This window comes from Artibeus jamaicensis, unplaced genomic scaffold (assembly GCF_021234435.1).
Source record: "Artibeus jamaicensis isolate MK-2021 breed Jamaican fruit bat unplaced genomic scaffold, CSHL_Jam_final contig_473, whole genome shotgun sequence".
NCBI lineage: Eukaryota > Metazoa > Chordata > Mammalia > Chiroptera > Phyllostomidae > Artibeus > Artibeus jamaicensis.
In genome coordinates, this window is record NW_026521851.1 from 494,209 (window position 1) to 518,185 (window position 23,977).

Consider the following 23,977-nt stretch of genomic DNA (forward strand, 5'->3'; position numbering starts at 1 on the left):
TTTGGATTTGCCACTAAGGAATAGACTCTTCTCCGCCAGAAATTTGAAAAAGCCAAGGGCTGATCACTATGGCTGTTGGGGGTGAGGGACTGGAGCCCAGCTTGGCTGCGTGCCCGATCCTCCCCCGAAACCCACACAAATCACTGGCCAGAAAGGCACAGGTGGCACCTGCCACTCTGTGCAGGTGGCTAGAGGAGCACAGCACTTCTCAAATGCTAGCGTGCCCCCAGGTCACCAGAGGGGCCTGTTAACCTGCAGAGGGGCTCTGTTAACCTGCAGACTAACAGAGAGAGGAGGTCTCAGGTGCAGACTGAGCGTCCCCGTGTCTGACCAGCTTCAGGCACCTGCTGCTTCTGCCGCCGGCCCCTGGACCACACCGTGTGGATCTCAGTCAGAGCCTGGGGGAGGGGGCGCTGGGTGCATTAGCAATAGGAGCAGTTCCCCAAAATAACAGAGCGGGAAGGAGGCCAGAGCTGGCCAGCAGAGGATCTTTGTGAGTGATGAGAGGCCACCATGATTTGTGCTCTCCGTAGGCAGGGTCTGCTTGCATCCAAGAGGCAAATGACTGTGAATGGCCCTGGTAGTTTTCATGTGCACTTTGAAGCAAAAGCCAGAAAGCATCAGGAATGGGTGGAGGACAAGACAGGAACACCAGGCCGGAGCGCACTGAGAGTGATGGGAGCATGGGGCAGGGGGTGGGGGTGGCCCAGCTGGCTTGCCCCCCACCCAGAACCTCAAAGGGCACTCGTGTGGGCGAGGCTGCCAGTCCGGTGGCTTGTGTGCATGCGCCCCGCCATAAGGCGGGCAGAAAAACTTGTGCGTTGCTCCACGCCTGCCCGCTGCCCCGCGTACCACGCAGCAGCCATTCGTCACTTGTGGAGCCAGGGCACACACAGCAGTGGCTGGGACAGTTGGCCCCTTCCCAGTCTGGCCGAGGACAGCAGAGGAGCCATCTGGCTTCTGAGCTATGGCCACTGCCAGCCAGTGGGGATTGTGGGAGGGGCTCTCGATTCTGGGCACAGAGGACGTGTTCAGGGAAGACTTGGGCTCCTGCAATCACCTGCTTCCTGAACCACTGTCAATGGAAACAATTGTCATAGTTGGTGGAACCTTCTGAGCACCTGGCATGACTGTGCAGCTTTCCCAAAGCCGCGCCCAAGGGGCCAAGGGCCCACCAGTTCAGTCTGTGGGGCCCGTATGGGGCCAGGGTTAATGGGCTCCAAGTGAAGGGCATTGCTGCCTGGGAGGTCCCTGTGAAAGGGTCAGGCAGGCTGCCTCCCCCGGCCTGGCCTGTGCACCAGGAGTGACTTCCTGCCGAGATTTTTAGGCTACTAGGCTGGGACTCATACTCACAGAGAGAGCATTGATATGAAAGGAACCTAGAGGCTGTTTGAACTGGTCCTGCACGTCACAGATGAAAAACGGAGGCCTGGAGACATACAGCTAACCAATTTTTAGATTTAAGACTCCCAGGGCCTATCATCAGGTTCCCAAAATGACACACCAGCAAAATCCTGCCTCTAGAGACCTCTGCCACCCTGGGCGGACGGGCGTCACTTTACATCAGAAACCTCCGCGGCCCTGGAAAATGGAGATGAGCGTTGTCAACCAGAGCTGGCTGAATCAGGGCGATTTAGGCTCTGGGTGAACGGAAAGGAACGCGGACAAGAAGTGCGGTGGGGTGGGAACTAGGAAGGCCTGTTGGGGGCCCCAGAGGTTAAGGGGACCCCCGGGGACAAGCGCCAGCAGCTCCGTGGTTGCAGGTCTGAGTCTGGAGTGGGAGGAAGCCGGAGCAGGAACTCAGGTGTGCCCTGGAGTTCTCTCTGAGCTGCTGAGACACCCCAAAGAAAGGACAACTTTCAGCCATTTTTGAGCCCTTGAATCTCTGGCCCTCACCATGACACCTTCAAGGGTGGACAACCCGTGGCATGTCTGTAGTGCACGGACACACGTGCAGGCCCAGGCAGCGTGGGTTTGGAAGGGCCCTACGGTCCAGTCTAATTTATTTTGAAAGGGAGCCCTGGGCGTGTGCCACAGAAATCCCTCGCACTCTGAAGTAGTCTGTGCTCTTCCTTTGAGGGGAGGCCGTTCTGGCGACGGGAGTGGGGCGGGAGGGAGAGCGAGACGGACAGACACCAAACTGCCTTCAAGGTCAGCGAGCTTGACCGCAGCACAGGCTCCTGGCACCGACCTTGAAAAGCTTTGCAGTTAGTACAGGCCCGTGCGATCCGAGATGGCACACTGTGGGATCGACCCAATCTGTGAGCACTTCTGTCCTTGAGCTACAGCAGAGTTCCGTGTCACCTTCTGTGGCCGTGGTCTCCTTAGTAACGACCCTGAGTTTCCAGCCCGTACTGAGTTAGTGTCATCTGGTTTTTCACGGGTTGGAGAGCAGGAAAACGCAGCCTGTTCCTCTGATGCCAACTTGCACAAACCTCTCCCTCTCATTGGCTTGAAGGAAGCCTGTTTTGGAAAGCAGAAATTTGTTGATAAATGTGTGCCTGTGGTTTTAAATAGTTTTGACACAGCTCCTGAAAATAGCCTAAAGCGTTGCCCACACATCTGCAGAACCAGTGGCAGGAAATATACCCCAAACCAGGACGCCCATTCCTGCAACACCCAGGGAGGCCGAGCTCCTGACTCCCAGCTGCGTGCAGGCCCCAGGGGCTCCAGCCCAAGAACCACGCAGCAGGCTTCAGGGCATTTTCTCCCCGTGTCCTGGCTGCACGGTGGCAGCCACTCTCCATGGGGAGGATGCCCCTGGCGTGACTGCTACTGTTCAGGTTCCATTAAAGTAAACGTGGGGAGCAGGGGGTGGTGAGCTGAAGCCCCTGTTTCCAGACTGAGCCCTGCCACCAGCACCTCTGTCCCCTGGCAGGGCTCAGAGCTTGTCACTCATGTGCCTGAGTGACACCGGACATCTGGAAGCTGGGGATCCAACATCCTTGCCAGCACAGGTGGGCCGCGGTTTTACACGGTGGTGTGTGCTGGACTCCCCAGCAATTTAAACGCACCAGTGTTGGCAAAACGGGCCTATGTACCAAGAGCTGAGTTTTGCTCGCTCCCTCGCCCCCTATCGTCAGGTGCTGTCCTAGGTCCTGGTGGGCGCAAAGGGGACTCGGACACAGGCTCCTTCTCTTTCTTATTTTTTTTTTTTGTGGATTTACATCTTTTTTTTTTAATTGATTATGCTGTTACAGTTGTTCTATTCCCCCCTTCATTCCCCTCCACCCTACCCTCCCATCCCCACCATTACCCCCCTTTAGTTTATGTCCATGTGTCTCAAGTCCTTTAGGTTCTATATTTCCCATACTATTCTTGCTTTCCCCCCATCTATTTTCTATCTACTGTCTATGCTACTTATTTTCTGTACCTTCTCCCCCCTTCTCCTCCTCCCACTCCCTTGTTGCTAACCCTCCTTGAGATCTTCATTTCTATGTTTCCTCTCCTGATCTAGCTGTCCTTTTAGTTTGCTTTCGTTTTAGGTGTGGTTGTTAATAACTGTGAGCTTGTTGTCCATTCACTGTTCATGTTTCTTTAACTTCTTTTTCTTAGGTAAGTCCCTTTAACATTTCATATAATAAGGGCTTGGTGATGATGAACTCCTTGAATTTGATCTTATCTGAGAAGCACCTTATCTGTCCTTCCATTCTAAATGAAAATTTTGCTGGATAGAGCAATCTTGGTTGTAGGTCTTTAGATTTCATGACTTGGAATATTTCTTTCCAGCCCCTTCTTGCCTGTAAGGTCTCTTTTGAGAAATCTGCTGGCAGTCTGATGGGGACTCCTTTGTAGGTGATTGTCCCCTTAGCTCTTGCTGCTTCTAGGATTCTCTCCTTCATTTTAATTTTGGCTAATGTAATTATGATGTGCCTTGGTGTGTTTCTTCTTGAGTCCAACTTTTTTGGTACTCTCTGAGCTTCTTGGATTTCTTGGAAGTCTATTTCCTTTGCCAGATTGGGGAAATTCTTCTTTATTATTTGTTCAAATAAGTTTTCCACTGGTGGCTGTGCCTTTCCCCCTTCTGGTACCCCTATAATTCGGATATTGGAGCGTTTAAAGATGTCCTGGAGGTTCCTAAGACTCTCCTCATTTCTTTGAATTCTTGCTCCTTGACTCTTTTCTGTTTGGCCATTATTTGCTTTTTTTCTGGTCCACTCCATTGATTTGAGTCCCAGTTTCCTTTTCATCGCTATTGGTTTCCTGTGGAATTCCATTAATTTCCATTAGTTTAGCCTTCATATGTTTCTCTAATTTGTGGCTATAATCAACCAGATCTGTGAGGATCCTGATGACCAGTGTTTTAAACTGTGCGTCTGAGAGTTTTGCTATTTCTTTGTCACTTAGATTTATCTCTGGGGCTTTGAGGTCTTCTTGCGACATTTTTGGTCTGTTCTGGCCCTTTAAGTGTGAGAAGCGGCGCCTTGGACTCCCAGGTCGCTGGGTTGTGACGCTGTATGTGGGGGCGTGGTCAGAGCGGGGAAATGGCGGCGCCCTCTACCGCCGAGGCCGGTCCAACTGCCCACTCCCTCGCCTGTCCGCTCGAGCGCAAATAGGCGACCGCAGTCAACACGCAGCACCGCCTCCCCACTGTCTCCTCTGCAGTCGCTCACCTGGTGGGTTGCTCGGTCGCTCACTAGGTCCAATCCTGCGTTTGGAACCCGTGCGTCTGGATTCGCGCATCTGGATTCCGCGCCTGGGTCCGTCCGACCGAGTCCTCCTGTGCAACCCCTCACCAGACGCCGGTTTCACCCCTTACCGATCGGGCTGAAGAATTTGTTGTTAACGGACTTCCGAAAAGTTCAATTTTCCGTGTTCTGGTTGTGTTTTCTGATGCTAATATTTAGTTGTCCCTAAACTTGGTTGTGTGAGAAGGCACGGCACATCCACCTATACCTCCATCTTGGCAGAAGTCTCCTCTTTCTTATTTTTACTGTAATTTTATTGTTGACATGCTCCCTGCTGCCCCACGGCACCCTTTGCTCAGCTGCACTCAGTTCCCCTCCCCTCTGGCCATCACCACACTGGGTCTGGGCCTGTGGATTGTACGTCTGTGCTCTTTAGCTGATCTCTCCAGGAAGAGGTGGGCGGTCCATGGGAAGAGACACGGCTGTGAACAGCATTTATGGAACTCTGTGGAGCTGCAAGGGGCTGGGCAGGGGCTAGCACGGGCAGGTCTGCAGGGCGCCGTGGGAACGGTCGCTGGTCAAGGAGGAAGCCCTGGAGGAGGTAGGCACCTGGTAGCTCCGTGAAGGGGACAGCAAGGCAGGGTGACTCTGAACTTCTAGGGGAACATGGTGCTGGGCAGAGCTGAGTTCAGTCCAGAGCAGAGAGATGCCTCACTTCGTAAGGAGGCAGAGCCTCCTCTCCGCGCCCTGCAGTCCTTGCTGGGTCCCCAGCAGGAACCAGCTTTAGCAGATAGCTCCTTAGGACAAGCTATGGCTCATGCCCCCTGAGTAAGACCTGGAACAGCAGATGGTGTCAACAGGAGTGACAGAGAGACTAATGTGCTGCTAATGGCCTTTCGGAATCCCTATAACATAACATAACGGCCTCGTTCTCACCCTGAGTGTGGAGGGCGGGCCTGGGAGACAGCTGGTGAAACAGCTCATTGTGCACCGAAGTACGCCCTGCAGAGCCTGGGCTTCGAGCATGGCCACCCTGGCCGCTGAGCTGTACCAAACGCCGCTGCCTGCCGCAGTGACCGAGGCAGAGCACCCTGGTCACGGGCCCAGGCCTTGGTCTCTCGTCTGGCACTCTCCATCGCAAGGTGGAGACGGGCGGGCCCAGGGAGAGACCGCTGCTCTCCCAAGGTCTTTAAGAAACTCGACCAGATTTCAGGACTTTCTGCCGGCGCTCCTTGCTCACTGGTAGAATCCCAGATTCCTAGAAGGTGGTGTTGGGAGAACGAGTGGGCCCTCATGGGAGCCCTGGGTTCTTCTCTGGTGGAACAATTACTAGAAAGGTGGTCAGCTAGCCATGCTCCTTTCTATGCTCTGAAGCCCCAAAGGACCACCCACTAGGGAGAAAGTAGGACCAGCCAGTGAACGAGTGCTGTGTCTACAACAGCAGTGGGGTCAGCTCTGGGAGTCTGCGGGCACCATCCGACCCCATGTCACCCCAGCATCCTTGTGAAGTCTGGGCTGCAGCCACCCCTCGTTGGCTGGGAAGGGTGCACAGGACATCCCAGGCCTCCCCGTGCTAAACGTGCCATTGGGCCCTGTGCTGTGAGTCTGAGGTCCTGGTTCCACACCTGCCGGCTCAGTGGAATTCAGCACCAGTCATCGCCGATGTGGGATCGGTGGAAAGGCACCACGTGGACATGGAGCCCAGCAGCTGCTCTCTCCGGGACTCAGTGAACCGTGCTGGGTGCTGGTCCTCTGCCCCGCGGGGTGTGCTTCGCTGAAGTTCTACACTTCCACAGCCACTGATTGCACATCTGCATTAAGGACCCTCATCAGAGCCTGTGTATCCACTCTCTGCACAGGAGAGAAATCCCATCTGGCCACAGAAGGTCCCACGGTGTCCCCACTGCAGAAAACCTCGTGGCTGTCTCTGAGTGGGGTGGCTCTCACAAGCAGAGGTCCTCGGAGCAGCTTTATTCCAATGACAGGGTTTGCACAAACTCTCTAAAACAGGCAGAATGGTTTCTGTACCGGGGGACTCTTTCAGATGCAGAGGAAATGCACAGAAATCCTGAAGGCCCACCCTTCCGGGGCGGCCAAACTGCTTCAGCTGGCTCTTCAGTCTCCACGCGTAAAGGGAAGCTGCTGGCCATCCTGCTTTTGCCGCTTTGATCCGCTCCCCCCACCACCGCCCCAAGGCATGAGACCCAGCACTGCTTCGCTGGAACTGGAACGAGCAGATTAGCCAGCAGCCCTGTGGGCAGGACCCCGCGTGGGGAGTGGGCACTCTGCACTCTTCAGATGGTCTGCTGCTTGAGCGCACGTGCAGAACAGCCGGCAGGGCCCCAAAGGAAGAGCGGAGTCCTGCGCAGGAGGCTGGGAAATTCCTAGCTAGTGGGACAGGCAGGCAAGCCACTGTGTAGGCCGGATCCGTCCGGGGAAAGCGTCAGGGGACCAGAGCCTCTGCACACTGTGAACGCGCCCGTGTCTTGGGTCCCCTTCTGAAAAGGATGTAGCCACAAACTTCAGAGCGGAACTACGTCTCTCTACCTCTGAATGTCTCAGACGCGGGTCTTCAGAACTGGCCGATAAGTAGATAGACAGGTAGGGAGATGCAGCTTCAACCAGACACATGCACAATTGCTGGAGTCCCTGCTGGCAAAAAAACTCTACTGGTTGCCTAGAAAACCTACAATGCAGGACTCAAGCTAGTGAAATGACTCATCTCTCCTAATTATGCTGTAAAAGTTCATCTTTGTTATTTATTTTTAGGCAGGTCTTTACAACTTGATTCTGGAACACAAGGGCACACACCGTGGCTCCGCCTGGGCTGCGGTGGAGGCAAGGTGCACCGTGCTGACCACCCCGTGCAGACGTGGCCTCGCCCTCTTATGAGCAGCAGCGGCGCACACGGGAAAACCCTTCCACGGGAAACTTCCCAGAAGATGTCTGAATATTGGCAAAATAAAAGCCTAATTCATAGCTTTGGTAACTGGTCTCTGCTGCTTATGCCCGCTCAAAGCTCTAAGTAAATGCAAAAAAAACCCTGAAAAGAACTAAGCAGGTTATAAACAGTGGATGCCAGCCCCTAAATTTGGGCTGTCAGAAAGGTTTTATCTCCTCATCCCAGAGTCTCCACTTTGAGAAACATTCAAGCTCCCAGAGGCCGACCGTCCTGCTGACGCTGGAGTTGGCACCCGCACAACCGCCCGCAGTCCACGCGCCTGGCCCTCGGGTGGAGACACGGGGAAGGGCTGGGCCAGTCTCCCGCTCCCAGGCCCTCCCGCCGCCCACCTCCCAGGAAAATCCTGTGCTCTGTGCGGAAGTTGGGGGCCGGCCCTGGTGTGTAAAATGAGCATCTGAGCACACCCCAGGGGTGGCGCCTGTGTCCTGTATGATGCAGTTAACTACACAAACGCACCCTCCTCTTGGGACTGACGCTGTGCTTCATAAGCTACCCTTGGGTTGTCTGTACCCCCCACACACACATTCCATTATGAATACAGTTATTCCTTAGGGAAAATTCTGAAAGTTTTGTAAAACTATAAGCATGACTACATTTGTCATCTTTTTATTAGAATAGGAGAAATTGAGAGTAACATAGCATCCGATTGTGGTTGTTTGGTAAGGAATAAGAGGATGCTGAAAGGGTGTGCGGATGGAGCTAGAGGCCCAGGGGGTGTTTCAAGGAGGAGCGACCGACAGTCAGAGGCTCCTGAGAGGAAGGTGAACACTGGGAAGGGATTTAGTAAGCGCTCCAGGGCTGCACTCCAGGGGTTTGGGCGAGGGGTGGGGGCAGACCCTGAACCAGCACTGAATGGAGAGGCGGCCCTAGGGGACTAGAGTGTGCGTGACTCTTCTGAAACAGTTTGGCTCCGGGAGAGAGGAGGGAAGGGAAGGGGCTGACGAGGTTCTTGCTTTGCTTTACGGGATGTTTTAAGGTTATCAAGCTCTGACAGGTGTAAAGGGTGATGGAAAGGATCCCAAAGAGAGGACTCTTGGGGAGCGTCGAGGAGCAAGGAGCACGGGCCGCAGGTCTGGCTCCACCGCGGGCTGAACGGGGAGCGCGCTCAGCCGGTCTGGCCCCAGCGTCCTGACCTGACCGTGACTCGCAGAACTGCTCCACCTGGTTTTCAAACCGAGCTCTCAGAACTGCCTCAGAAGCTCGGGTTTCTGCTCCAGCCGCAGACGCTGGGTCGCTCCCTTTCACGATTTAAGATAATTTTTTATTTTTAGCAGTTTAGTACATGTATACACTGTGGAAAAGCAAAATAATAGTTCAAAAACTATTATTAAAAACAGCAACTCCTGCTCACTCTCAGCCACTGCCAGTTCCGGTGGATAGTTCCTCTGGCGTTACTGCCGACTTACCCGGATTAAATGCTTTCCTCCGCTTTCTGAAGTGTGGATGCCCCTGGTTTGTGTCCCCCCACCCGCCCCTTGCCTGATTCTTTCCCCCTCAACAGAATGCTTTCCCGGTTCTTGGGTGGCAGTGGTCTCATTGTTACCTCATTGCAAATGTTCCTCCGTGACTCTGTCCCCCTTTGGGGACGACCTGGCACCTGTCCAGCCAGCAGTATTTGCCTCTTGTGTCTCATTTACCTTGATTTGCACCAGCAAGGGCTCTTTCCTTCTAAATATTCCACCACCTCAAAAACTGGTCGGTGCTTACCCTGTGCTCCCTAACCCCGACTTCCCAGCGGATTTTCTCCCAGGATGTCCTCCTGGGACTCATCTCTCTCTGTGGGAAGCCCCGCCTCCTGCGGCCACGGCTTCCTCTCCAGCTGACATGGGTTAGGACAGTTTTGGGTCCAAAAACAGCACAGGCTCTCCAGCCCGGGGTCCAGTCACCTTGGTCTCATTGGAACTAAGATCCACTCAACCGAGCTGTGACCCCCTGGTCGTGAGACCTCGCGGGACCGGCAGAGCTCCACGGGCCCCGGAACCCTGCCCGCCCCGCTGCAGGACGGTCCCCACTCCCCTCCCCACTTCCAGTCAGCAAGTCGGCCGTCAGTCCCCAGTGCTGGCTGAGCCCCCGCCACCTCTCCCACCACTTCTGCAACCACCTCACTTCGGGGGGGATCAAACACAGACCCTCAGATTGACGTCACAGGGCCCCTATCATGACAGGGACCCTCTCTGTGAGAGTGACTCGGAGGGAACTTGGACGTCCTCCTCGAGGTGCGGTCCCCTAGGAAGGGTAGCCTCCAAGCTGAAGTAGGCTGACACTGACGGCAGGAGGGAGCACTCGTGTTCCCTGTGGGTCCCACTCAAGGGACTGGCATCACTCTGTAGTCACGGCACAAAGGCGGCCCCCGGTCCCTGTCCCTGGGGAAGGAGACTTCTGTGAACAGGCACTCGAGAAGACCCCACGGAAAATGCCACCGAAAATTGTGTGGCAGACAAACACCACCTGCTGGTCAGGAGAGAGCTTGGCTTCTATGAAGCCAACGTGGGATCCATTTAGTGGAACTGATTTCAAGGTAAATTCAGAGATTCGAATGTTTTACCTGGTGCCGGTTTGTTTAGAAGCAACGTAGGACTGAGTCCCATGAAAGGTGATGGTGATTTTGTTTCTTCTGTGGATTGAGGGTAAGAGCCAACAAAATTACATTGAAAATCACACCAGTTCTCTTCTGACTGTTTTTAAAAATGTCCCTCCTTTACTGCTGCACTTTACTATTAGGTGGGAGCTCCTCCCCACCCTGGCCGAGTTGGTGTCTAGTCACTACGTCTCCTCTTCCACTGACCCGTCCTCTCCGGCACGTCCGCTGTGCTGGTCCCAGCCTGTGAGACTGGATGGTGACGGCTGCGGGGGCTGATGGCTGTGGGGGCCTGGTTGTTTGAGGGGGCAGTAGCTGTGGGGGTGTGACAGTTGGAGGGGCAGGATGCAGTAGGGGACGGGGGCTGGAGCAGAGGTTACTCCCCGCTCGTCGGCCTCCAGGCCTCCAGGCCTGGCTCATCGGGCAGCAGACCTGCGGTCTTCACTCCCAGCAGTCGGGGCAGCAGACAGCTGCGTGTGAGCCAGGCCCCTCCCAGGCTTCTCTCCACGTGTCCGCCCGCGGCCTCCTCTGCTGCCTCCTCCTGCGTGGGGAGCGTTGGCTTTGTTTCTGGCAAGTGCTTTTCCAAATAGCAGTGGTCCTGCCCTGCCCCTAGAATGTAGGGTGGCGTCCAGAGACCCTCCTCTCCAGTGGCTTCCTCTCCTCACTCCCGCTGACAACGCCCAGATCCGCTCTTCCGCCCGTAGGCCCGTAGACGGCACGGACGCGGGGGCTTCCACACGGTGGAACGATGAGCTCTGCAGACAGCCTCGTGAAGAAAATGTGGAGACCTCGCGCTTGTCTCAGTGCCGTAGCCGAAGTGAGTTAGGGTCCCAAGGAGGGCTCGTCCCTGCCTGGTCACAGAGGTGGTTCCAGTGTGGGGCAAACTCTTAGAAAATAAGATCCGATCAGTTCTCTTCAAGTATCCACCCTCCCCATTAAAAAAAACCCTGGTGACTAGTGGTGCCCTTCTCTTTCTAAGCAAGTGGCAGGACCCCAGCCAGTGCCCGTGGAACGGCCCTCCCTCAGGCCAGACGACCCCAGCACCCCCTTCTGCCCGGAGGCCTCAGCTGCAAACGGACACGAGAGCCACGACTCCAGGCCCTTGTGCACGGCTTCGCCCATGGACTGGAGCAGCCGGGCGAAGAGCTTGACCTGCAAGCTATTGATAAATGATGACGATCCCTAAACAGGTCCCGCTCCACCCCACATTCGCTTTAAAGAAGACTGGGTATAGGGACGTGTACGCCTGTAATAACACTGCCTTCTCTCCTGTTTTAGGGAATGCTGTCGATTTTTTGGAGACAATGGCTTGACTTTGAAGGTGTTTTTCACCAAGGCAGCCCCCTTTGGGGTCCTTTGGACACTCACAAACTACCTGTACTTGTATGCAATAACGAAAATAAACACTACGGACGTCTCCGTGCTCTTCTGCTGCAACAAGGCTTTTGTGTTCTTGCTCTCGTGGATCGTTCTCAGGGACAGGTTCATGGGCGTGAGGGTAAGTTCCTTACCATCTGTCTCCTTCCCTCACTCGTGTCCAGCAGACCCGCCCACTGGCTTGCTCAGCTCCATGCGCGGGACCATCGCCCAGGCTGCAGACCGCGCTCGCCCCGATTTGCAGCTGCACAGGAGCCGCAGAGGGCCCAGTTCTCGGTGCGCCTTGCCAGCCGTCTTGCTTGCAAACCATGCTAGACAAGCGTTCATTAAAGCACCTTCCATCCCACGCATCTCAACAAGCATTCCCTAAACTGCGTGCCAGGTGGGGACCCAGCCTGGGGTGGGGGTGTGCCCCCCGCCCCACATGCTGAGCCCTCGCTCGCCGCCAACACCGTCAGTCTGCACAGGACGGGCGCACAAGCCACAGGGGCCTCTGCAGGCCACGCGCGTGCGGCCCCAGTGGGCCTCGGTCTGGACCATCCGCTCAGAGACAGGGTGGACGCAACACACTCGTGCTACCTCCAACTGTGGAAGGGCAGACCACGGGGGAGTGAAATGACATCCCTTGTGTTACCTTCTGTTGTCACCACTGAGACTTAGTGAATTCTTTTGAAATCGAATCAGATTGAGGGTAGTCCAATCTTATCATCATTGCATGAAATATGGTAAATGCAGGTCAAATGTCAGCGGAAATGCAGAGGGTCTTGCCCTCGATAAAAGGACAAGGTGACATTTAGTCTTGACTGAATCCTGGCGGCTTCTGCTTGTCTCCCTCTGGTGGCCAGGAGCTGCTACTGCCCCGTGCCCCAAACCACTTTGCCCCAAACAAGGACAAAAAGAGGATTGGGCCAAGGCTAGTTAGTTCCCTCCTGGTTAGAGCCTCTGTCACTCCTTCCTTGCTCTGAGCCTGGGTAGGCTGAGGACAAAGCAAAGAGCACTTCGCAGGGCGGTTTCCTTAGAGTGAGCCGTGCTGACTCCCACCACGGGACCCCTGCCAGGCCCTGCTGTGTCCTCCCTCCTGTCCTGGGAATATGACATCACCCAATGGCGGCTCCCCACCCACTTACCAACTCAAACAGCAGCGGGGACATGAGTCAACCGCTGGGCAGTATTTTTAACTTGCAGTGGGGGGATTTTGTTTTAAGGCTTAGTGTTAATTTTGGAATTAAAAACTCACTGCGCTACCATCCAAAATAAGCTTTCGGCAAATAACGGATCTGAGGCATGTCTGCTGCTGGCGCTCCCAGCAGTGACCCAGACAGCCTTCCCGCCGGACACCACAGACGTGGGCGTCCTGGGTCCGCTGCCACCAACGTGCGCCCTTTGTGACTTTATTTTGATGCATGGAGCCACAGGCATGCATGGCACTTCCTGGTGTGACTCTGATGTGTGACGCAAGTTGCAAATGAGACCCTGTTCCTGGGAAGAGAGCCTGTAAGGTTCATTCTGCACATAAGCACAAGAAACCAGAAGTGTCTTGAGGTTAACAGAAGGAGGTGCGAAAATACTTGAGACCCTCCAAGGCGCACAGAGAACAACGTAGCCCGTCCAATCTCCCCTTTGTAGCCAAACGTGGCTAAGGGGCTCCCCCATGTCTGCACTGATACAGTCTAGCCATCCTGGCCACATGGTCAGCTGGGCCTGTGCTCACTGCTGAATGTGGATCACTGTGCAGGGCTGAAGGCTTGGCAGCAGGCCAGTCCGGAGCAGGGGCCAAGGGCTGGTGTGAGTGATGGGACTTGGGTCTCTAACAGTCATTATTCCTCTTAGAAGGATGTGACCTGTCCCCTAAAAGCAGCCCACTCTCAGCGTGGTGGGTTTCCCTCCTCTCATCTTCAAGAATTCAGGGAGGTAGCAAGTCTGCGAGACACCAGCAGCCAGTCGGAGTGACTAACAGTTTCCCCTTGATGAGCAAGCAGGTGGACATGTTCACCCAGGATAGTATCTGCCTGGTGCATGGGTTCTCTTAGCCTTCTCTCAGGTGCCGGGTCAGCTGGCACCTTCCACTGAGTCATCTCCATGGCCCATAGGAGCTGGGGCCATCCCTGTCCCGGGGGGCAGAGCGTCAGGCTTATGAAGCAGAAAAGGCTGTGGGTCAGTAAGACAGTCACTTGGATCACAGGGGCTGCTGCTCCTGGAAAACACGAACAGGCCCCGGTCGCACAGGCAGAACGGGAGGAAGCAAATGTGTCTTCTAATGCAGGGTGAGCCCGGCCACTCACGGCCACAGAGGTGGCTGCCAAAAGGAGCCTGAGCTGGCCAGTGTCATCCTGTGACTCTGAGCTTACATGTGCTATTCACACTTCCTGGCTCTTCAGACTCAGGGATTCTGACACAGCAGCCAAGCTCCAGTTTAGAGTCTGGGTTCGGTTCCACCCTCACAAGCTGTTGGACCTGGGGCAACTTACTTAACATCTCTGAGCCTTAGTGGCCTCATTTCAAAATAGAACATTGGTGCTCATCTTCTAAAACAGCTGCGAGAATGAGATGATGCACGCCTGGCCCAGAAAACGTGTTCTCTCCGTCTCAATTAGAGGGGTTAGGTGCGCCAGCCGGTTCCCTGGTTGGCAGTGACCTCGAAGGAGGCAGTTTTATGTAGGGAAAGCAGCCACGGACTGGAGCAGTTAGGACTCTGGGGCATGACACGCGGCCCCTTTCAAAGCCGAAGCCCACCCAGCTATGGTCAGCGTCTGGATGAAGAAAGAGGTGACTGGGCGAGTGCAGCCCAGCCCGCATCTCAGGGAAAAACTGAAGATGGGATCACCTGGCTCAATGCTGTTCCTACCCGACCAGTGCAGCTCGGGCTTTCAAACCAGGGGGTCTGGCGCAGGAGCAAGGAGACCAGCTGAGGTGATGCACGTGAGGTCCTGGACTTTTTCCTCGACCACCTCGCTCTCAGTCAGGGGCCCCCCAGAACAGAGACTCTAGCCTCTGACCCCGAGTCCCTTCTGTTAGAGAGGCCACCCGAGCACGGCACAGGGGGACACTGAGCCCAGGGGGGCCCTGGGAGGCCTCAGCCCCGCCCCTTTTCTAGTCTTCAGTGTAAGAGGGATACACTGGAGGGCCTCCCAAGTTCCCCCAAACGCTAATATTCTTTGAGTCCATAAGAACAGTCCGGGAGATTTCTGGTCACGATGGAGGTGTAGGGAGATACGCTTCACTTCCTCACACAACCATAGAAAAAATTACAACTAGATCCCAAAACAAACAACACCCAGAACTGTCAGAAAACCAGGCTGCATGGAAGGCTGACAAGCAATGATTCAAAGATCTACACTCGTCCAGATGGGTAGGAGGAGCAGAGTCACGGGGACAGACGGAGAGGCGTGGAGACACGGTGTGGCGCGGAGCGGTGGCGGCAGCGGCAGAACAGACGGTCCCACATTCCGGTGTGGGTACAAATCAGGAGGGACGCCTTAGGAGTAAGCAGTCCTGCCCCAGGCCAGACTGCACAGCCCAGGGTTCCAGTGCCAGGAAGAGAAATCTCCAGAAGTTCTGGCTGTAAAAAAACCAGTGGGGGTTAGGGGGGTGGGGGTGGAAGAAACTACCAGATTCTCAGGAAGCTCAGCTTAAAGGGACCGCACGGACTTAGAACGTACACAAACCCACCCACTCCAGGACTCACCCCCAGGGCAATAGCTAGAGGGGCACCAGCCACATGTGGGAAGTGGGTGAAGTGACTGGAAGTGGGGCAAGGATCAGGCAAACCTACAGAGGCCAGGCAGTGACACTGTCCCCTCTCTGAGCTCCCCCCCACACACACACACACAGAGCCACAATGTGGTGAAGTGGGTTGCCCTGCCCTGGTGATTATCTAAGGCTCCACCCCACACAATTTACACGGTGTCAAAGCAGCTCTACCTAATACACAGAAAAAAACACAGGTTGTTCGAGGAGACAAAGAATCTGACCCAACTACAAGAACAAAACAAACCCCGGAAAAAGAACTAAATGAAACAGAGATAACCAGCCTATCAGATACAGAGTTCAAAACACTGATGATCAGGATGCCCAAAGATCTCACTGACAACATAAAGGAAGAAATGAAGGTTTACTAAGTGAAATAAAGAAACATCCACAGGGAACCATCAGTAGAGGTGAAGAAGCCAAGATTCACATCAGCAACCTGGAACATAAGGAACAAATAAGCATTCAACCAGAAGAGCAAGAACAAAACAGAATCCAAAAAAATGGGGATACTATAAGGATCCTCTGGGACATCTTCAGATGGACCAACATCTGAGTCAGAGGTGCCAGAAGGAAAAGAGGAAGAGCAAAAATTGAAAACTTATTTGAAAAAATCAAGAAAACTTTCCTAATTTGGTGGAGATAGACATAGAAGTCCAGGAAGCACACAGTCCCAAACAAGTTGGACCCAAAGAGGACCACACCAAGACACATCATAATTAAAATGCGAAAGGTTAAAGATAAAGAGAGAATTTTAAAGGCAGCAAGAGAAAAGGAGACAGTTACCTACAAAGGAGTTCCCATAAGGCTGTCAGCTGATTTCTCAAAAGAAGCCTTGCAGGCAAGAAGGGGTTGGAAAGAAGTATTTCAAGTCATGAAAGGCACGGATGTACATCCGAGATTGCTCTATCCAGCAAAGCTGTCATTTAGAATGGAAGTGCAGATAAAGTGCTTCCCAGATAAGGTCAAGTTAAGGGAATTCACCATCACTAAGTCATTATTACAGGAAATGTGAAAGGGGTTTATTTATGAAAAAGAAGATCAAAACTATGAACAATAAAATGGCAACAAATTCACAACTATTAACAACTGAATCTAAAAAAAACAAACTAAGCCAACCACCAGAACAGGAATCGAATCGTGGACATGGAGATCATTTGGAGGGTTATCAGTGGCAGGGGAAAGGAAAGAATGGGGAAAAGGTGTAGGGATTAAGTACAAATCAGTAGGTGCAAAATAAATGGGGCGGTTAAGAATAGAATAGGAAATGAAATGGAGAAGCCAAAGGACTTATATGCACTACCCATGGACATGAACTAAGGTGGGGATTGCTGGAGGGAATTGGGGTGAGTGGGGCAAAGGAGGAACAATTGAACATAATCACTAAACTATTTAAAAAAAAGAACTGGCTGGGAGTTGGAAAGGAAAGTGCTGGAAGAAGTATATTTGAGCATTAGCCCGTTCTTTTCCTATTTTATTTTCCAAAAGCTGTCCAGATCTGAAATGTCTGTTAGGCCGGCACAGGTTCAGCAAGAACAGGGCGCGATGCCACTGGGGAGGTGCCCCGACTTTGACTTTGCTGAGAGCGGCCCCGCCCTCCTCATTCGCTCCTCGATGCTCAGGCTCAGACCTGGCTTCCCTTCCCCTGCAGCCTGACCTCTGATAGAGAAGCGTGGCCCTGGAGACCAGTGCGTGGGTGACTTACTGGGAGCACTGGGTCCCAGCCCAGGGCTGAGCGGGGAATGAGGCGGAGCCCCACACCGGTGAGGCCACCTGCTGGCTTGGGGTCTCCCGCGCCTGTGCTCCTTCCTCTTCCCCAGCTAACATTTCCCTGGCTGATGCAGAGATGGCGGCTCCCACCCCTCTAGGTCCCATCCATCTGGATCCCCAAGTCTTTGTTGGAGGACAGTTCAGTGAGATGCGAGGGGGTGGGAGGCACAGGAACATGTGAGAAGGAGAAGCAGGGGAATTAGGGGATTTCGGGTGCAAAATGTACAACGTGCACTTGCTTTTTAAGGATAGACTAGTAACCTTCAAAGGAACGTCAGGCTGATGCCTGAGGGTGGGTGCCCCACAGCCCAAGTGGTCCATCCTGTGGCTGTGCTGGGACCCCTCCCCCAGGCCCAGATGAGGGGGTCACGGCCTCCCAGTGCTGCCTGGCAGGGTGAACTCACAGGGACTGGGCTCCTCCTCTGTGGGCCAGAAGGCCGGTGGCCACCGCCTTCTGTATTTCTGCCCCTTCCCTCAGCTCTTCCGTGCAGCTTGGCTCAGGCAAAGCTTTCAGCCGTTCGTTGTTTAGTCAACAGAGAAGAGAGAGGAAGAGGTTGGGATTCTGCTTCGTAAGACTCCAGGAAAAAGTTCCCCAAGTTCAGCCCTAAGTTGGAGAGACTCAGGTTCCTTCAGAGATGCGCCAAGTCACCTGACACTTAGCACCTTTCTTCCCTCCCTCCCCCTCCTTTTCCCAGGTCCCTCTGTTTCCGTGGACCCCGATGCAGAGGCAGGTTGAACGGCGAGGAGCTGCACCCCTGCACGACCCGGTCGTCTGCAGCAGAACTGCCCCCCCCACCTCCACCACCTGCTTTTTCACTTGCCCCTTCTTATTCTCTTGGGGGGAATTGCTATTGACTTGCTGTTTCTTTCTCTTAATGAAGAGCTGCACCCAGGGCAGGTGGCATCTGAACTTGAAGTACACGCCGTGTGTGAGGCAGGAGGATGGCGCCGGCTGAAACCGCTAAGCCAGAAAGAACGGCAGACAGACCGGGCGCGTCTGCAGGGGAGGTTAATGCCTCCCCCGGGCACCTCAGTGTCATGGGCGGTTACGTCATTACGGGAGAATACGGCGGGAGGGGCACGCTAGCATGAGTATGTGACCCCGGCCCTGTCTGAGACTCCACCGCATGACCTTCACCCACCTAAGAATTTGACATTTAAACCAAGAAGGAAACTTCAGTTCAAACCTCATGGTACAATGAGCAATGGCTTCTTCCCCTCTGATTCCTACTTCCTGTTTAGATTTAAAAAAAAAAAAAAAAAACAACGCTGACTCTGCCATCAGGCAGGCTGACCTTTATCCCCCTACTCTGCTACACACCCGCTCTGTGACTTTGGGCAAGGTCCTTAACCTCTCTGAACCTGTTTTCATGTCTGTAAAATAAAATGACCATATCTACCTATTTTGAAGGTAAAGGAGAAAAACGCACAGAAATGCACCCAGGACCCCGCGGCAAACGTCAGCTATTTGTCTTTGTTAGTGACAGCTGAGACTGAGTTCAAATGGCCGGCAGAGGGATGCGGCGCCCCGCAAATCTGGGAGTGGGGACGTGTGTGCTGTGTCTGCTCTGCCCACCGCCCCCACCCCCCAGTGACCCTGACGGAGCCCCGGGACCCCTCAGATTAGATTAGAACTTGGGTTGCATTTGAAGCTACTGCATCTTTCCATTGGGAAGTGCCAAAGGCTTTATCTATGGTGCATGCCGACGACTTCACTCTGCTCTCTGCGGCGTGCCTCTTGCTGGTGGCCCATTCATCCAGAGAGGTCTGTATCGCAAGACCAGCTGAGGGAAGCCATGGGGGGGGGCACCTGTGCCACTAAAAAAGAAATGGCACCCCTAGGGTGGGGACACAGTCTGTAGCCCGGACAGGCAGGTGACACGTGCCTGACAGAAGACCCTACTGCTGTCGAGGGAACTGGGGCCCAGATGTGCAGTCCTCACTGCGCCCTAGCCGTTGAGATGGGAAATACAGGAAAGCAAGGTCTCGGGGGCAATGGCCCGGTGCCGCCCGGGTGCCGGCCGCGTGCCGTCCGCCAAGCCCTGTTATGACCAAATGCCTGTCGCTGGGATGACAACCACCTCCTTCTCCAGTTTCCCGGGATCAGGGCGCCTGGCCACCATGCGATGCTAATCTCAGCGCCCTCCTCGCTGCCAGCTGTTCCGGGTTCTTCCGCTGTGCCAGGCTCTGTCCCCGTCTCAGCAGGAACAAACATGTGGACAGGGCGGGGCGGCCTTTGCTTGCTGTTCCCCAAAGAAGGACAGAAAAGCAGACCCCCTGTCCCCTTAGTCCCTGAAGTGTCATGACAGTTCGACTTCACGGGCACGCAGGCGGCCCGTCCGACCCCCCCACAGCCCTGACCAGCCGCTGCTTCCTCCCCGCAGATCGTGGCCGCCATCCTCGCCATCGCCGGCATCGTGATGCTGACCTACGCCGACGGCTTCCACAGCCACTCCGTCATCGGCATAGCGCTGGTGGTGGGCTCCGCGTCCACGTCCGCCCTCTACAAGGTGAGGCGCGCGGCTCCGGGAGAGTCTCCAGCCACAAGATCGCAGGGGCCTCGGTGACCCAGCCCCTAGGGCACAGGGGCCCTGCTCACTGGGCGTGGCGGGCTGGGACTCCGCCTCCACCGCGCTCACGGCTGCCCAGGGCGGCAGTCCCCAGACCTGCCCGTCGGGCCAAACCCTTCAGCCTTTGGGATGAAACGGGTGTGGACCGTGGGTGTGGACCGTGAGATTAGTGAGGTCGTGGTTCAGCGCGGACTGGGGAAGGGTCAGGGACTCTGCATGGGGGGCTCATTGTTCGGGAAGATAATTCCCCACAGGATCGGAGAAGGTTCCAGGATCTGGTGCGGCTTTGTCATTTAAATGATTCGTCACGTGGCTTTCGCAGCCGCCAGTCCTCCGCACGGTCCGTGAGCGTTGCCAGCGGTGTCTGCACAGCGCCACACCCGGGGTTCTCCAACCCTTCCACCGGGCGTCGGAAGCCTCAGGACAGCTTGTCCTAACTGCAGGTCTAGCGGAAGTGACCGTGTCTGCCCAGGCCCTGACCACGAGCACCACCCAACCCCCCATTTCTCCAGAGCCCCTGGCTCCCTCCCTTCCAGGAGAATGCAAATACTGTCTGCTCTCCAGGTTGGGAACCTGGCCTTGAGGACTCAGTGACAAATGAAGTCTTAACTTTGAGACTTACCAGCCCTTTATGGATCCAGAGAAAATTATGTATTCTAGAAAGTTACAGGAAAAGGCATTTTTTCCCACTCTGTGAGAAACAGCCTGTGATGTTGCCTTCCTGAGCTCCCTGCCCTCCCCACCCCCAGACAGAGGCACACATGCGGCTTCCCTCTGCACAACACGTGTGCAAGGCTAGCGACACCCAGAGACCTCAAAACCACCATCCGACTGTGTCGAAAGGCCTCGCTTGGCCTCACTGGCTTGGCACGTGCCAATGAAGCGGGAGCGTGTGGAACACAGTCTGCAGTGAGCGCAGGCGCTCTGACTCGTCCCTCTCCTCTGCGGCCCTCGTCCAGAAGGGCCCAGAGGTCGCGGGCTGAACGCAGCTCCTCCCTTCCCATGCTTCCTCCACGGAGACCCAGGTACACCTGGGAGACGCGGAAAGGCTGACAAAGGAAGAGGTGGGAAAAGAAGGACGGACAAAACTGCAGAGACTCGAATTAGACCACCAGCTCACTAAACACAGGGCTGGACCAGGTTCAGCTTCCGGCCACCCCAGTCACATCTGTCCCTCCTTCTGGTCTTTCACATGGGGCAAACAGACAGGTGCCTGCCACTGAGACCCACGCCAGCCGAGTCTGGGAGGGGGCGGGGTGGAGCCACGAGCTGTGAGTCACTGGCCGTCTTTCCACCTTCCATTTATGGAAAATGCCCCCACAGCGGAGCCCTTTCTCTGGGGGCAGCAGTGTTCAGCCGGAGCTGTAGGAAGTCAGAGGTCAAGTGTAGGGTCCGGGGAGGATCCTCAGCTGATCTGTATGGCCGATACTCTTGTGGGTGTGGCTGCCTCCTCTTCAGACACTCGGAAGCTGCAGTACGGTGTCATGAATACGATGCCAACAAGTGGGACCCCTGATTCCTGAGAGCGCTGGAGAGTAGCTCTGCACGGCCATGCCACTGAGGTGTGTTGCAGGCTCGGCGAGCATCGGTCAGGACCCCCACCCTGTCGTCGGACGGCCTGGCAGGCAGGGTTTACTTGTCAGGGGCTGTGGCGCGCCTCGGCCCAGCCCGGGCACTGGCCGCACTTGTGGCCGGGTGTTGGCTGCGGCGGCCTTCAGCCCCCGCCTCTGCCCTCTCTGCAGGTCCTGTTCAAGCTCCTCCTGGGCAGCGCCAAGTTCGGGGAGGCTGCCTTATTCTTGTCCATCCTGGGCGTGTTTAACCTCGTCTTCGTCACCTGTGTCCCTGTCATCCTCTACTTCACCAGGGTGGAGTACTGGAGCCCTTTTGCCGACATTCCCTGGGGAAACCTCTGTGGATTCGCAATCCTCCTGCTGAGTAAGTGGGCAGCAGCCGCCGGGACTCCCCTGTGGCCCCCGGCCCCAGGGAAGGAAATTGGGGACCTGCTACCCTTACTCCCACCCCAGTGCTCTTCCAGGTCGTTGTTCCACCCAGTGAAGCCCTGGGGACGATGATCCCGGGTCCTAATTCCAGAACCACAGTGGCTGCTGTGCTGCCTGCGGTGACCGCCCTCCTGGGCGGTGAACAGGTCGCCCAGCAGACCTCACCCCCCGGTGCTGCCAGTACGCTCCCCACGGGCTGGGGGGCAGCCAGCCAGTCACGCCTGCTCTGGGACGCTGTGATAGAACGTCAGCTCCAGAACTGGCCACGCTGTCTGCATTCAATAAACGTTATCGGTTACCCTTGTTATCATCATCCTCGTCATGGCCCGGCAGACAGCTGGTGCCAGGCAGACGTGCCACCGTCTGGAAGCGCAGCTCCTGCTCCCACGGCCAGCCCAGGGTCCGGCTGGTGCCTCCTCACCCGCGGCCTTCCCCAGACCCCTCTTCCCTTCTGCAGAGCTCAGGGGAGAGGAGAGCTGGGTCATCAGGGCGAGTGTCCTTCGTCCCCAAGTCCCAGAGCCCTCTCGTGAACCCGAGTTCACCGAGTCAAAGCCGAAGCCAAGCGCAGGGGACGGGGAAGCTGGGGTCAGACAGACTGGGGATGAGAGAGACCAGGGCCGGTCCCGAGTGACACCCCTTCTCACTCTCTCACTCAGCGTTCAATGTCGTGTTAAATTTTGGAATTGCTGTCACCTACCCCACTCTGATGTCTCTTGGAATCGTCCTCAGTGTCCCTGTGAATGCAGGTGAGTCTATCCGGCGTTCCCTATGTGCTGGTAGTGGGCACGCGCACACTCAGCAGCACACGCGCACACGTGTGCACGCATGCTCACACGGAGCCCTCCCGTGCCTGGTGTCACCGCAGGCCTGCCCTGTGTGCACACAGAAAGCACCTCAGTGACACGGTGATGCTTGTTGCATGAGCAGCGTTTTCTCCCCAGTGGGTGGATTTTCCCTGATAGCACGAGACCCGGAAAGTCTAAAGGCGAGGTGGCTGGGGATCAGCGATGAGCATCGTTAATGTCACCAGTAAGTGCAGAAAAGTGTGTGGCAGGAAGCACGTTAATGTTTGTCGGTGACCACCTAGGGGAGACAGTCCGCTCAGGTGTGGCAGGCGTGGCACAGATATGTGTAAACCAAAGAGCGTGAGCCTCACTCCCCACCCCCAGAAGAGAGAGGGAGGCCCCTCCACAGTGGGTCAGGGCCTTTGCCTCCCCTGGGCCCTCGTCACGCACCCAGCTGGCAGCTCCTCCGGAGACCAGCCATTACCTGGCACACACCTGCTCCCTCCTGCAGACTCATGTCCACATGGACTTAGGGTTCTCTTTCCCGAGTCCCCCGACCTCACCCTGTATAGAATGTGCTTGGCTGGGGAGCGGTTTGTGAGTTGCTTCTCCGCAGACCGTTGGAGGTCAGTCTCCCAGGGAGTGGCAGCCCCCACCTGTCAGAGGTGCTGCGTACACACCTGCAGGCGCAGGCAGAGCCGTTCTTGGTTTCAACGCCTCTTTCTGAGATTCGGTCTCTCCCCCTTCTGCATCGCACGCCTGTGCACACCTGGCCTGGTGCTGCTGGCCCTCCAGCAGTGCCCTGGGGCAGCCGGGCTGGGCATCTGGACCAGCGCCACCTCGGGGGGACAGTGGTCCCAACTCATCACCTCTATGAGTGTCCCGGATCACCCGGCTGCTGTGAGAACCCAAGGAAATAATCTTGGAGGCAGCACTTGCAGGGGCAGAGAGCCCTTGACCCTCAGAGGAGCTGGCACAAAGTGGCCTGGCCGGTGCATGTGTGGGCACCACAGACTTCTGACGCAGCGCCCGCCAGCCGCCCCTCCCCGTGCCTGCTGCTGTCCGTGCGGTCCCAGGGTCCTCGGCGTGAGGAGGCAGGCGGCAGGCTGCAGGCAGCTCAGGGCGAAGCACGCTGTGACCACGCCGCACAGCCAGATGACCGAGTAGGAAGTCAGAGTTCCTTTCTCACCTCACCTGCCGAGGCTTACCAAGGTGGCGAGGACAGAAGCACAGGCGTCTGCTTCTGTCTGACCTGTCGGAGTGGGGCCAGCGCTGGGCCCAGCCACCCCCTGACCTCTGTCACCATAGGCTCAGGCGTCGGGTGGCAGGCCACCCCCACCTGCTATTACAGAATGCTCTCCCCGTATCAAAAATCAACGCATTTCTCAATTATAGTGGGAGAAACGGTGCACTTTTATGTCACAAAGGTTTTCTTCAGGTTTAACTTTTACTCCTCTTAGTCTCTTTTGGCCCACACTCTGGACAAGGTGAGAGTCAGGGGCAGCAAGTAGAGGAACAGGGGCGGATGACAAACAGGCCTCAAACTGGCAGCTGCAGAGT

At 55.7% G+C, this 23,977-nt stretch overlaps 1 protein-coding gene across 1 annotated transcript in view; it reads left to right on the top strand.

The window, feature by feature from the left end:
- SLC35F3 (solute carrier family 35 member F3) overlaps nt 1-23,977 on the top strand; it is a 240,578-nt gene that overhangs the window by 215,148 nt on the left and 1,453 nt on the right. The window contains exons 4-7 of the mRNA XM_037136763.2: nt 11,447-11,666; nt 19,447-19,572; nt 21,375-21,567; nt 22,289-22,378. Coding sequence (XP_036992658.2) covers nt 11,447-11,666; nt 19,447-19,572; nt 21,375-21,567; nt 22,289-22,378 — 629 coding nt within the window. The remainder of the gene's footprint in view (nt 1-11,446; nt 11,667-19,446; nt 19,573-21,374; nt 21,568-22,288; nt 22,379-23,977) is intronic.